The sequence below is a fragment of the Musca autumnalis genome, unplaced genomic scaffold (assembly GCF_047663935.1).
Source record: "Musca autumnalis isolate F117 unplaced genomic scaffold, ASM4766393v1 scaffold_2, whole genome shotgun sequence".
Classification (NCBI taxonomy): Eukaryota; Metazoa; Arthropoda; class Insecta; order Diptera; family Muscidae; genus Musca; species Musca autumnalis.
The window spans coordinates 268,424,869-268,439,455 of NW_027411755.1; the positions used below are offsets into that span (position 1 = coordinate 268,424,869).

A 14,587-nucleotide genomic window follows, 5' to 3' on the forward strand; every position below is an offset into this window, starting at 1 on the left:
ATGAGGTCACTTCAGGGTGATTTCCGCGACTATAGCTCGCGACTGTTTCCATTGCCTAGGGTGCACGCTTATGTTACTTCCGCGATAGTTTTTGCTTGCAGGGTAATTACGAATAACACTCTTAGAAGTTAAAATAGACCTACCCAGCAAAATATCGCTCGAAGTATGTAGTTATTGTTGGCCACTTAAATAAGTAGTTACTAAAAGTCGGGACTACTTATTTAACTACTTGTCTAAGTGGTCAAAACGTAACTACAGTATAGTCTCGATAATCCGGACAACGCGGTAATCCGGACACTAGAATTTTTTAAACTGTTGACTCTGTAATTCGGACATCACATATTTTTCTTACCTCGATAATCCGGACATCAATATTTATACCCTAAACCACTATGTGGGAAGGGGTATTATAAGTTTGTTTCGGGGAAAATTCATGTAACACCGCGAAATATTCGTCGGAGACCCCCAATGTGGTATACCAATCTTCATATCTCGGCGAGATAAAGCGATTTTGAGATGTGTGTCCGTCCGTCCGTCTGTCCATTATAAATTGTAATCAAACTCCAGGCCTCAATTATGGACCGATCGTCGCGAAATTTTGCATGGAGGCCGGGTTCAGACCAGGGGCCTAATTACGACATTCGATTCGATCGAGTATTTACTCGTGAATGAAAAAATCGAACTATGAAAACCTGTGTTCTTCAAAGAACATTTAAAAAGTAGATGGTAAAAATGTATTTATTTTTTAAACAAAACCTAAGAAACAAGCTTATTAATGAAAAAATTTAAATATTTGCTGAAATTGTTGAATAATACTTTAGGTAATAATTTCGGAATGAAGTTGTGCTACAAAAATGTACGAAATGATTTATTTTTGTAAAACTTTGTGACATTGGTGTAAAAAATTGCCTTAGTAAATGTACGATTGGTGGTGCGAATAGGCTTTTAATCGTTCGATTTTTTCATTCACGAGCAAATACTCGATCAAATCGAATGTCGTAATTAGGCCCCAGAATAGACACTTATTCTTATTGGTGATGATCTTGAAATATTTAGCGGGTGAAATGGACCAAAAACAAAATTTTTATCCGATTTTGTAGCTGCTCTGTTAGTCGCAATAATAACCCGATCGCCTCGAAAATTCGAACAAGGTGACAGTATATGACAAAGAAGATCCTTGCAATTTGAGATGGTGATCGTGTGAAAATTGTGAAAAATTTTAATATACCGGTTATATATTTAATTCTGGTAAATAATATATGAAAGGCCAACTTTTGCCATTTCCTTTGATGTCAATTATGTTGATTTACGCGGTCAGATAACAGAGTTAGAGCCTAATATATCCAGTGTTTTTGCTTGTAGTGTAATCATAAACACACTAAAGGTCGCAATTATAGCTCAATAGTGGCGAAATTTTGCACGAGGTAAGACTTTAGGTAGAAGAAGATGCATACATTCTTGGATGAGAATCTGATATTACTTTGGCATTACTTTGACTACTCTTTCATCAAAAATACCGGTATTTCACTTTTCATTTTCCCTGGCCAGGTAACTTCAAATTTTCAACGGTGGGAAAATACCCCTCAGTAATGTTGTCGACATTTTCTGAGTATTTCAGCCATGAAAAGCTTCTCTATAAGTAATGTCTTAGGACACGCCGTTCGGACTCGGTCCCCACATTAGGAAATATGAATCGGGGTGCACTCATTGATATGAGAGAAGTCTCCTTTGTCCCTTATGGGATGTTTGTGGAACAATTATTATATTATTATTTAAGCTTGATGTGATGAGATGGCAGAATCCACAAAGTTATTTCATACAATAAGATTATTTGTTTCATAAAGGAATTTTAATTTGCTGAAAGCTTATTCCCAGGAGTAGTGGTGTAGGGTATCAGATGGCCGGCCCCGTCCGACTATAGCCTTTGCTTACTTCTTTTTTTTTTCCTATTTTGAGCATTCTATTCTTATTTATTTCATGGACGTTTTCATTCTTAACAATAGCAATTGGTGTATAAATAAGAAAAATGAAGTCTTTAAACCAGTTATAAAGTTAATGTGGAATTAACTATCTTAATCTGTTGAATGATGATGTCTGACTATGATAAGCAACAGTATATAAAACATAGTGTCGGGTAGCCTAGTTCCCTGAAAACCGGTGTTGCATGTTCCTTTTCTCTAAGGGAATTAGTTCATTAGCCATCCGGTTAGTGAGAAAGTCTTTTGGGAGTATGAAATATAGTCTTTTTATTTTCTTTGACGACGAGATGATGTCATTTCCTGATGTCCATAGAAATGCCTAAAATATATTCACCATAATGTATTCTGAAGTTCTATCGCGAGTCGTAAGAGGCTTATGTCCTATGGACACGGGAAATCAATATATCGTCTGTGTCAACCTTCCATACGCCATTTGCCCGTTTTGAGATAATTGCATTTTAATTTTTGTGTTACAACTGCGTGGAGCTGACTTAATAAAATATTTATATTTCTGACTTGAATTATTAATAATAGTATATAGAACATATTTACAAAAATATTGAGGAATATGTATTGGAATATAAAAGTTATACAAGAATTTTTTTAAAAATAAAATTTTTGTCGATTTGTTCCATATCCACACTTATGACACAAATGTGAAATATTGAACACCATATGGAACAAAGTGACAAAATAATTGTTGTATCTTTGCCTCAATAAAGTAATAAGTTCTAAATCGAAATGGGCTTCTATACTTGTAAGTTTTTAAAATAATAATTTAATAACTGAAAAAGGTTTCAGATATCGCGTCGAAGCGTGGATATCTCGGAAACTAGAGCAGATATGAGAAAGCCTACCAAAAATTCAAAAAGATCATACCGGGAAACCCTAGAAACCACCTGGATCTCAAAAATTCACAAATGGCGTATAGAACATTTAAGCATGACACCGACGATATGTACATGGGCTAGGAAATTTATATCTTTGAAGAAAAAAAAACTATGCATAAATATACACCAACTGTAGATAAGTTTTTGACGAAAAAAAATACTCAGCAAATGCCACGTAAATTACGCTGGAGGAATTTAAGATGTAAATTTGGTAGTCAGGAAAGCTGTTTCCAATCTTCATATGGTCGCAACCCGTGATATTTGCTTAATATGAATTCGTTTACCTTAGAAGTCGTTTCCGGACAATTCGATAATCCGGACACCGCCGAAACATAAGTACATCGAGATTGTACTTATTTCGAGCGACATGCCCTTGTTAAAATAACGAGTTAGTAGGGGGTTTTGTAATGAGTATTTTTGCTGGGTAATACAGTGATGATATAAGATTGCTTTGGGCATAACTTTTATGACGTTCAAAGGCTATCAAGCAAAAATAGTGATTCAAATAGGCGATATTTGATATTTGCAGTTAAAGTGTAGACCTGCATTCCCTGACCACACCCCGCTCATTTTGCATAAGATGTTGGGTAATTACTTCCTATTTATTAAGATAAGCTGTGTATGTAATATAATAATAAACACGCAACTTCAAAAAGTAACATAGCCTATTTTGCTTTAAGACGATGCTGTAATATCCAATCAAAATGTTTGTAGCCAAAGAAGTAGTTGAATCATGAGTGCAAGTGATTTCGGACTACATCTTTTTACGTGAAAGAAGTCATGATTTTTACAAGGGCATGGTGCAGTGAGGATACTGTCTAATTTGCTTCTTAAGCACACTTTTTGCATTAGTTCTTTGTAGTGAATAAATATACATTCCACGGAAAGTATTTTGAATTGATTTTTCGATTCATTTAAAAATTGATTCGCAAGCATGCAATTTGAGGATATGGGAGAAGTTAACATCTATTAAGCGAGGATTTTCACTGATTTGAGACCTCAGGGCCATTTGGAAAAGGTATTTAAAAGAGTTGTGGTAACTTCTAATTAATATTTATGGCCTCTTTGTCTAGTTTCGTTCAAATTACTACCAAACTCATGTTTTTGTAGAACATTTTTGTTTGAAAAAACAGTAGTTTGATAATAGTTCGATAGTCTTAATGAAATTGAAATATAATGAATATAAAACAATGGAATATCTCAAATAAATCATTTTAAAAAGCGACTGAGTGCAAATAAAAATCAAATACTTTTATTCTAGAAAGTTAGCTTTTATTACTCAAAAATACCCAAAAACATCTTAAAACGTTTCTTGCATAGAGCCATGCCAATAGGTGATAAATATCTAAAATTGATTGCTGACTTCTTTCACGTAAAAAAGACATTGGGGGTTATCATGAATGAAATTTCCCCGTCCTTCCGCCGTTGCAACATAAGGGAGAAATTGAAAAAATTCACGGGGAATTGCCGTTCATGATAACTCCAATAGTCACTTGCAATCATGATTCAACTACTTTTTTGGCTACAAACAAATATGCAGTCTGACATTTCTTGCACCTATGACTATCTTTTTGGATACAAACATTTTGCTGAGTAATTAAAATACCATAAAATAAATTGCTTCTTGTGTTCTAAAACATTTTGTTTGCAAAAAGTTATTATAAATGTAAACATTGCTAAAATGTGAAATTTTTTGTGAAATGGATTCAAATCGGACATTGTCAAAATGTGAAGAACGGAATGCATTTTTCATGACTCTGCGTTGACTGCTTCTAAAAAAGCTATTCAATCACTACTTCACATAGAACAACTTCAAATAAATTTTGCTGGGATACAACAAAATTTAAAAAATTTGGCATTGTTCGTCAAGGGGTAAGGCAGGGAAGACTAACGTTTCAAACCCCGTAACAAATCAGTTAGTTCCCTTGATTTTTTTTGTTATACTCCGCCGAAGTAATTTTGTAATAATTTCTTAACCCAAAAGTTTTTTATAGCCAAACATCAATCGTCCGATCGAAATAATAATAATAATAACTCACCTTTTTTACATTAATTAATTTAATAAATGTTAAATAAAAACTACATCACACTGACTTAAATATCAAATGATTTGCCGTCTGCATCTAATACATAATTAGCTTATTTTCGCTAATGGAAATCTGTTATTAGGAATACAGAGCAAAAATTACGTCCAAAAAATTACCTTTTAGCAAACGGAAATAGGGGATATATTGAAGGATTTTCGTGTGAGATATTTTAAGATTTAGATCAGTGATGTCAAAAACACACATTTACAGATAATAAATTAAGGTAGTGTGAGTAGAAAAACCTGAAAGTGCAACATTAGTATTACACATGCCTGCACAAGTGCAGATTTCCAAAATGTAAACAATTCGTCAAGTTAACCCTGTGTTTACAAATGACAGGACAGTATTTGTATTGATTGTCAAAATCCCAAAACTTGCCTGTGTGACGTAGGCGACCAGACAACTGCAAAAACAGTTGTAAAATTAAGAATGAAAATCATCGATTTCCTTTTGTTTTCCGTTCACATATTTTGTTTATGTTCTTTTGTTTTCTCTTATTTTTACAAAAAATGTCAAAAATTTGTTAACCCTACTGCCTGTGAAAAACTGATGGACAGCTGGGAGACAACCGACAAATGTATGTATGTGTTAGTAAATCAGAGTTGTATTTGGTGTAAACGCTTAGTAACGAAGCCACACGAAGGTGTTTATAGTGCACGTGTGCTTACGTTCGTGCTTCCTATGCCCGCAAGCATAGCAAATTTGTTGTTGATGGCATTACTGTATAAAATATGCTGTTGGATCCGCATATTTTATACACTAAATGTTGCCAAAACAAGTGACAAATTGTTTTTTAGGAAACATAAATAAATGCTGTGATAACGCCGGTTTTTAAAATTGTCCGGGTAGAATCGATCGTATCACGCGTTAAAACAACAACCACATTAACAAATAGCAAGTGATGCCAAATTTTTTCTTGAAAATTGCATGTGGTTGTTGTTTTAACGCGTTATGAGACACACAACGGACCGAGTCTTGCCGGGCCATTAGTGGCAAGGTGGTATTCTCTTATCCTGTTTGCTGATGACGAAATTACTGACATATATAACAGGGAAAATGGTGAAACAATAGACGCGTTACTTATTGGTGGAACTTTGAACTTTGTTTAGAAGGTATACAACGTGTCATTGTTTTTGTTTACATATTCAAACATATACGTATGTATTTACAAATTGTATATAAATTTGTTTTTAGTTGTCTTTTCACATTTTACAATTTATACCTATTAGGAGGTATACATTTACAAGCATAATTTGTTTATTTGCACACAGCACAACTTCTATATTGCTTTCCGCCAAAGCTTGTTTCACGATTCTCTTGAAAAAAGTTCTGAGGTAATGAATGATGTTGCCGTAGCGATAATGTGCTGTAATGGATGGAATTGCTAGTAGCAGCTTCTATACGGCTGAAATGTTGTAGCACTTTAGTGGTGCAGGTTGTTGTTCTCAGTGGCAAACAGAGCGTGAAGCCAGTTTTCAGTTTTTCGTTAATGATGGTGAAGAACACGATGGTTAAATTTGTTGTTATTTTCTCTTGGTATTCTTATCTTTAGTCTATGGAATACGTGGAGATGAATGCACTACTCCCCTATGCGGATAGTTGGTTAGACACTTAAGACATTACATTGGCACCTGAGCGTTCAGTCATAAATAATATTTACAATTGTATACAGGAAATTAGACAAAGGTTTCTAAATTGGTTTTTTGGTAAAAGAAAATTTTAATAAACAATTGAATGTAAAGAAGTTATAGAGCTAAGTTATATAAACATTATTTACAAATATAAATATATATTTATTTATTCATAATTAGGTTTATAGTAAATATAAGACTAATATTCAAGAAGATACAGCATTAGCGACAAAGGTCACCAGCTGCTATATATATGTAAATATATGTTTAGGAAAATATGAACATTCAAGTTAGAAATTTGAATGAATCCATATTATTTGGCTTTTAGAATTATATATGTACTGTGAAATATGACTTCGCTACCAATGTGTTTTTGCTTTAAATGTGTTTTTTATAGATACTAAATTAGCACCCGAAAAATAATTAATAATAAATTTATGAAATTGCTAACAATGTTATGCAATTATGACATTTAAAATGCAAATATGAAGTTAACCTTTTCTATTATCACTGATATCCCGTCTAATATACAAAAACATGCATTCTTTATGGTACAATTCCTTAAATCTGAATTAAAATTATTCCACTTCGGATACTCTCACTGCTAATCATTACATATTCAAAAGGAAGTAGCATTTTAGTAATTATAGCCAATATTATACACATTTATTACTTATTAATGTAAATACTATTAAATATATGAAGTTAATAGGTTTTTAATTAGTTCCATAAATAATACTGCTAATAACAAAATACAAACAATAACCCAAGAATACAGTTTTCGCTTATCGCATTTAAATAAATTTCTGTATTACGAATAATCGTAGCTTGATGTTCGTGTGAGTGGCATAACCAAACCTAAAATAGAAATAAAATACCAGAATATTTTTCAATCGCTGTGGGTAATCTGAATATCAAAACAAAAAAGAAAGAAACGTCACGTTAGTAATGCTATGGTTTTTGTTATTGCTGTATGTCAAAATATTTTGTTATTCTCACATTTTTATAAATTAACTGAAAATGTTTTTTTTTTTAATTTATATTCTTTTTTATTTTTAGTGGCCGTTCATACAGTAAAGACAGTCAGAAGAGCTCCCAAAGTGATTTAAGCTTTGCAAGCGGTGCTGGCAGTGGTGGTAATACAGGATCTCCTAAGCTTTTGGCAAAAACTCCATTGAGTAAGTATGATGTTTTAAAAAATTTTAAATATTTTTAATGCGCATTTCAATTTGAGTTAAATTTGATTTGAGTTAAATTTGATTTACAATTTTCTACTTTATTGTCGTCGAAGAGACATTCTTTTGTCAATTGTCGAACATTTATGATACATTTGGTCAACTATGGTGGATTTGTATGATAATACTTAAATTTGAACTGCAAGGATAGTTAAAAAATGGAACTTGAGCTAAAATACCAACTATTTTCAATGACCTTTTTAATTTATCGATCCTAATAATATGGCTATCACTTGGTATTTGCTTTTAGACAATTGTCGAAGCTCAGAAGGGATCTTACGAAATCAAAAAGCCTTTTAAAGCATGTTTATAAAACGTTTTTAATGGAATATTTCTTGATTTTATCTGAAAGTTCTTGGTAACTTTTCCAGGTTGAGAATTGAACCCGCGCACAGTGGTCGAAATCACAGATCTAGGGGCGCGAAATTAATAATTTGGAAACGAATGGAGATATCTTTCTGAAATTTTGTACAAACTCAGTCTGTGTCCGTGGGTAATAATGGACTAAATATGAACAACATCGGCTAATATTTTGGTATAGCCCCCATATAACGGTACATCCTGATATTCGGTATTTTGAGAATTTAAGCTACCCTTTCCTTCCAAATTAGTTGTAAATTGGTACTTAGGGTTTCTAGTGATCACTAAACCTTTCCACCAAAAATTGTGGGCATAGGTCCACGTTTGGGTATAGGCCCCTTTTAAGGTAACTCCCGATTTTCAGTATTTTGGGGGTTCAAAGCTACATTTTCCGGCCAAATTAGGTGTAATTTGGTATTTGGGGTTCCCAGTGGACATAAACATTCTCCACCAAAAATTGTTGGCATAGGTCTACGTTTTGATATTGTCCCCATATAACGGTACCCCCCAATATTCGGTATTGTTAGGATTTTGTATACATTGTCAGACCAAATAAGCTGAATTTTGGCGTAGGAAGTTCTCGTTGGTTATACATCTTCTCCACCATTTTATATAGCCCCCATATAACTGTACCGACAGATTTTGGGTATTTTGAGGATTTAAGCTATTTTTCAACACCATTTATCAGCAAGATTTGCAGCTAAATTGTGGTTATTCGGAATCTAGGAAGTCCAAATTAATTAGTAAACAAAAAATTGGACTGGATCTCAGAGAACTAAAAACATAAAAAAATTATAATTTTTGAAAATTTATTGCTATATAACTATGTAACTTCAGGCCCCAAACATTTATTTTAAATTTAACTTACACCCTCCCCTATCAATAAAAAATAAAGTTTGTTTAGTTCTATTACGAATTTATTTAACAATTAAACAAATATGAAATCAGGTTTTTAGCAACAATTTTCTTAAAATCTGATGCATCAAAATTTCTTGCACTTGACAGCGAATATCTGGGTGAATATTTACAACAACAAAAAAGTAAAAACAAAATTTTAGTCAGCAGAGTGTCTGTAATCGATACAATGGAAAACATTTCGCAATTTTATACTTTGATTTTTTGACTTTCGCGCCGCTAGATCAATGGTTTCGACCAGTGCGCCATGTTCCTAATAAAGCGTGTCAAATTTGTTGTAGGATTTATCAGAATGTTCCATTTTTCAATTTTATTTGATTCAAACCTATTCTGATGATCGCAAAAAATGGACCCTTTTTTGTACATTTTTATTATAATTGGGATATTTTCCGAAAATATGGCAACACCGTTATTATTTTTTTCTTGTGAATGTTGGCATAGTGTAGGACTCTCAAAAACTAAATTGTATGGATCTGTAATACGAACTCATCAGAAGATACCTTAACATATTAAAAGAAAAAATTTCAAACCTATTCAAATGATCGGGAGTGTATGTAGCTTATCTCCGGGGGTCATCCCCGTACATTCCCAGAAAATGTTAGGAAAATCGGTTCATTAGTTTTGTAGATATAACATAGTTTTTTTACCACGCCCACTTAAATTTTTATTTCCATAAAAACCTAAGTTGGATTATGACGTTCTCAACTGATGCAATTACCAACGAACGACATTTGATTTTTATTTATAAAGATTTAATAGATTATATTGCAAAATTTAGAATTCATTCATTTGTTAGAAAGGTATTCGCTGCAATCTGTAATGAAAGAACCAAAGTCGGGCGCGGCCACTGTGAATATGTAACATTTATATATGTAACATTATTTCTGGTCCAAATTCGGACAGATCAAAAATCTCAAATCAGCTGAAAATATATATGGGGCCTACATTTAAATCTGAATTGATTTCGGTATAATTTAACACAAATTCCGTCACACATTCCAAATTTTATCAAACTTGTTTGGTGCATCAAATACCTCAAATCGGGCGAAAATATATATGGGAGCTGTATCCAAATCTGAACCAATTTTTACCAAAATAAATAGGGTTCGTCTTTTGGGCAAAAATTTAGGTAATTTTATTGCGAATCGAACAATAAATGCGACCTGTACTTTGTTTACAAAAATACATGGACAGACGGACATGCGTAAATCGACTCAGAAATTGAATCAATAGGAACTATGGGTCTATTTCGCTTCCCTTTGCATGTTACAAACTAATGCAATACAGTGTGGTGTAGGATATAAAAAACAATGCCAAATAAATTGTAACATTAGTTGTCCAGTCGAAATAGACATTGAAATAGCAAATATTCCCAAAAATCTGAATTTTGGTGGAGAGCTAGGTTTTCCCATTAGAATTTTTCCCCCTTAAAGTCCCCATCAAACCCATGTCAAAGGTCAACACTTAGGAATTTTATAGGTTTTCGGATTTTTTCTTGAAAACGGTTGGTCTAATCAAAAGTGTCAAGAGCAAATATTGTACACGGAGAAATTCTCTATACGTTTGGTATGTATATTTTTTTCCTAGAAGAAACTGGAGATGTAGGGGTTCTTAAAAACTGGATCAAGGTTAGACCCGGTCCTACTGAACCGATTACTGAAAGTGGGTGTCGTTTGAAAGTTTATGGAAATACTTAACATGGCGGTGTTATTTTAACCGGCCCTCATCTGGATGTTCTTACGCGGCTTACTTCTTCATAAAGATCATTCAGACAATTTTTAATTTTAAGCGATTTCTGGTAGGTCTTACCGTTTTTGAGAAAAATAAAAAAATAATAATGACTCAATAAAATGACCATTGTACACGTGGGATCGATGTTACTTTCTTTCCACCAAAATTCAGCATTTCGGAAATTCTTACTATTTCCCCCTTATACGCATGTCTATTTCGACTGGACTATAGCCACTACACGATATGTAGTATCGCACTTGGTGACGGTTCTCATCAGGAGTATTAAGTGAAGAAAGTGTAGCTATACGCTTCTTTAAATTTTCGCTGTATATATTAACTTTTTTTCAATTAAACTGTTCATTGATAATTTTACCGATTTTTTCCGTAACGTTACAAAATCCCACTACATCTCTCGTTAAGTCTATATTAACTGCAATTTAGAAATATCCAAATAAAATCTTTATATATAAAACTCAATTGTCGTTTGTTGGTAATTGAATCAGTTGAAAACGGCTGGAGCGATTTGGATAATTTTTTGTGCAAATGTTAGTCATAGTCCAGTTTAGGTTTTTATGCAAAGAAAAATTGGCCACGCCCTCTTTTCCGCCCACTTTTATAAATATGTTATATCTACGAAACTACTCAATAGATTTTCCTGAAATTTTCAGGGAACGTAGAGTGATGGCCCCCGGTTGAAATAGGCTACATATTTGGTTGAATTTCGGATCGGGCGGGGTACCTCCCCTATGCCCTATTTTTGTAAAAATGCAATATTTGCAACAATTACAAATGTATCGCTTTGAAAATTAATTTCCGAGTCAATGGCGATTGTGTTTCCGACCTTACGTGCTTATTTGGGGCATTAAACCCCAGTTTTTGTAAAACTTTTTAATTCTTCTCACACGAACTGTCAAATTTTGTAGATCGATTTACTCGCTTTAGCGCAAATGTAGAGCGCTGATTTTTAAATGAGGAATCCTTAACGATATATGGAACGGGTATACTAAAAATTAGATGTGTATGTCATCTGGTGGCTGAGCTATGAATGCCTAAATTATTACGAATATAGTCGAACGAACAAAAATAAGTTACAAAAACTGGGGGTAAGACTGGACAACGCCCCCTTTTTTTTAATATGTTATATCTACGAAACTACTGAATCGATTTTCCTGAAACTTTCAGCGAATCTACAGGGTTGGTCCCCGATAAAAATAGGCTACATATTTTGTGACTTTCGGATCGGGCGGGTATCTCCCCTATGCTCTATTTTTGTAAAAATGCAATATTTGCAACAAATATGAATGTATCGGTTTGGGAATTTATTTGCGAGTCAATGGCGATTGTGTCTCAAACCTTACGTACTTATTTTGGGACTTAAGATCCGACCACGCTCACTTTCTAATTAGGTTATATCTACAAAACTACTGAATGGATTTTCACGAAAATCGCGATTTGTCTAAACTTTTAAATCTTTATAAATAAAAATCAACTATCGTTCGTTGGTAATGGCATCAGTTGAGAATGGCTGGACCTATTTTCGACTTGGGTTTTTATGCAAAGAAAATTTGACCATGCCCACTTTTACGCCCACTTTTTTCAATTTTCTATTTTTATCATTTGTACAAGAACTGAAAATGCCAGGGAATGTACAGAGATGACCCCCTCTAAAAATATCCTACAAATTCAGTTGAATTTCGGAAAGGGCGGGGTACTTTCCCTATACCCTACTTTTTTAAAAATTTTATATTTACAATAATTACGAATGTTTCTATTTAGAAGTTAATTTGCGAGACAATTGTGGTTGTGTTTCCGACCTTACCAACCAAAGACTTGACCATACCCACTTTTTAAAATATGTTACATCTACAAAACTACTGAACCGATTTTCCTGAAAATGTCAGGGAATCTACAGGCATATTTTCTTGAATTTTGAAGAGGCATATTTAAAAAAAACGCTTTACCTTTATGAATAAAAATCAAATGCTGTCATAACGCAACTTAGGTTTTTTTGGAAAGAAAAGTTTACCACGCCCCCGAAAACAGGTTACATATTTTATTGAATTCCCTAGAGGGCGGGGTACCTCCCTTATGCGATATTTAAAAAAACGTTATATTTGCAAAAATTATGTATCGGAATAAAAATTTACGGATTAATCTACAATCTAGGTACTTATTTGGGGCCTATAGGCCCGACCACGCCTGTTTTTTTTAATATGTCATAACTCCAATACTACTGAAGAGATTTCCATAAAATTTGTAGCAAAAGCTCAATTTTGCCGTTGTTATGTATATTTTATGAATTTCGGAAGAGGTGGGGTACCTTCCCCATGCCTTTCTGTTAAACCCTATATGTATAAGCCACACTCATGATTATATCGGTTTCAGCATACATTTGGTAGGCAATGAAGTTGCGTGCACCCTAGGTACTTATTTGGAGCCAAAATACCGGACCAAGCCCACTTTTTTAATATGTTATATATGATGACCACGCCGACTCTTTTCAAAACATTATTTTTCCAAAACTACTGAACCTAATTTTCAGAAAATGTTCAGGAATGTCCCGTGGTCCAAAATGCTATATATTTGTGGTCAGCCATGAAAAGCTAAAGCATATAAGTCTAAATAAGCGGGAGAATTCGATTTAACCATTTTTTTAACTTTTATAATTGGATCGCTTTAGGATAAAGACAGAGACATGGACGATATTAAATCCTAAAAGGCACAAATTGGCGAAAAATCCGACAAAGTCCGTAACAGAAAAGAAAGGTTACAGACAAAATCTGTTGATAAATTTAAAATCCTTCTCGGTTTGGATTGTCAAGCATAAAGTCGATAAAAAGTTGTCATTAAAACTCATTACGACGGGCCAGCAACGCGGACCGGGGTCTGCTAGTACTGAAATAAAATTAAACATATTGAAATAAAATCCATATTAAGTTTATTTTCAATCACTACTAAAAGTATTTTGTGTCAAATTAATTTCGATTTTACAAGTATCGTACGGAACTGAGAATAAGACTGTACAGTCTGTTCTGGTGCTTGCAGTCTCCAAATTTAAATCAAAAAGTTTTAATATAAATGGATTTATTTCCGAACACTTTTCACCCAAAGGTATGCTATAAATATTTGCATGAAATATCACACAATTTTGAAGTTTTCTATATGGAAATCATAGCATACTTTTAGTCCGTTTGTCCGTTGTATACATTGTTTATAAACATGTCACCTTCCACACTCACTCTCTCTTTAATCACTTCCCGTTCTCTTTAATTCATTTTTTACTTAAACCGGCTTTTGGTGTCCGAAATCTCTTAGATTTTGTAATAGTTGCTCTTACGTTTGAATGTCTGGCTGATCGTCATGTGTTATTGGTCTGGTCAGAAATCTTGAAATTGTTGTGCCCATTGTCTAGTTGTGCTTTTTGATTCAATCAACTGAGGTTGTTGACGGTTTCTGTAAAACGACACACGGAGTCAATGTAGTCCGCTTCTTTTTATTTTGACACGAAATTCCCTTAAAATTAAATCGAAATGAAATAAAATTTTTATAGTGCTATAAAAATGAATCCGTCCGCAGTAAAGTAATAACAATAATAGTAATAGTGAAACGGTTAAATTATTGAAATGCAATAAAACCATCAGCTAAGCAGCCATATTTGTACGAAATGTCGGCATAAAAAGTGACCAGTGAGTGGTGCTACTGCGGTCGCTGATGGCGTTGATGATGATCATGATGATGACTTTCAATTGATAAATTGCC

At 33.5% G+C, this 14,587-nt stretch overlaps 1 protein-coding gene across 2 annotated transcripts in view; it reads left to right on the forward strand.

Moving 5' to 3' along the window:
• The window catches only part of toc (toucan), a 192,974-nt gene that overhangs the window by 64,319 nt on the left and 114,068 nt on the right, over positions 1-14,587 (forward strand). For both annotated transcript variants that reach the window (XM_073964955.1, XM_073964956.1), the window contains one exon: positions 7,647-7,765. In XM_073964955.1, the coding sequence (XP_073821056.1) occupies positions 7,647-7,765 (119 nt within the window). The remainder of the gene's footprint in view (positions 1-7,646; positions 7,766-14,587) is intronic.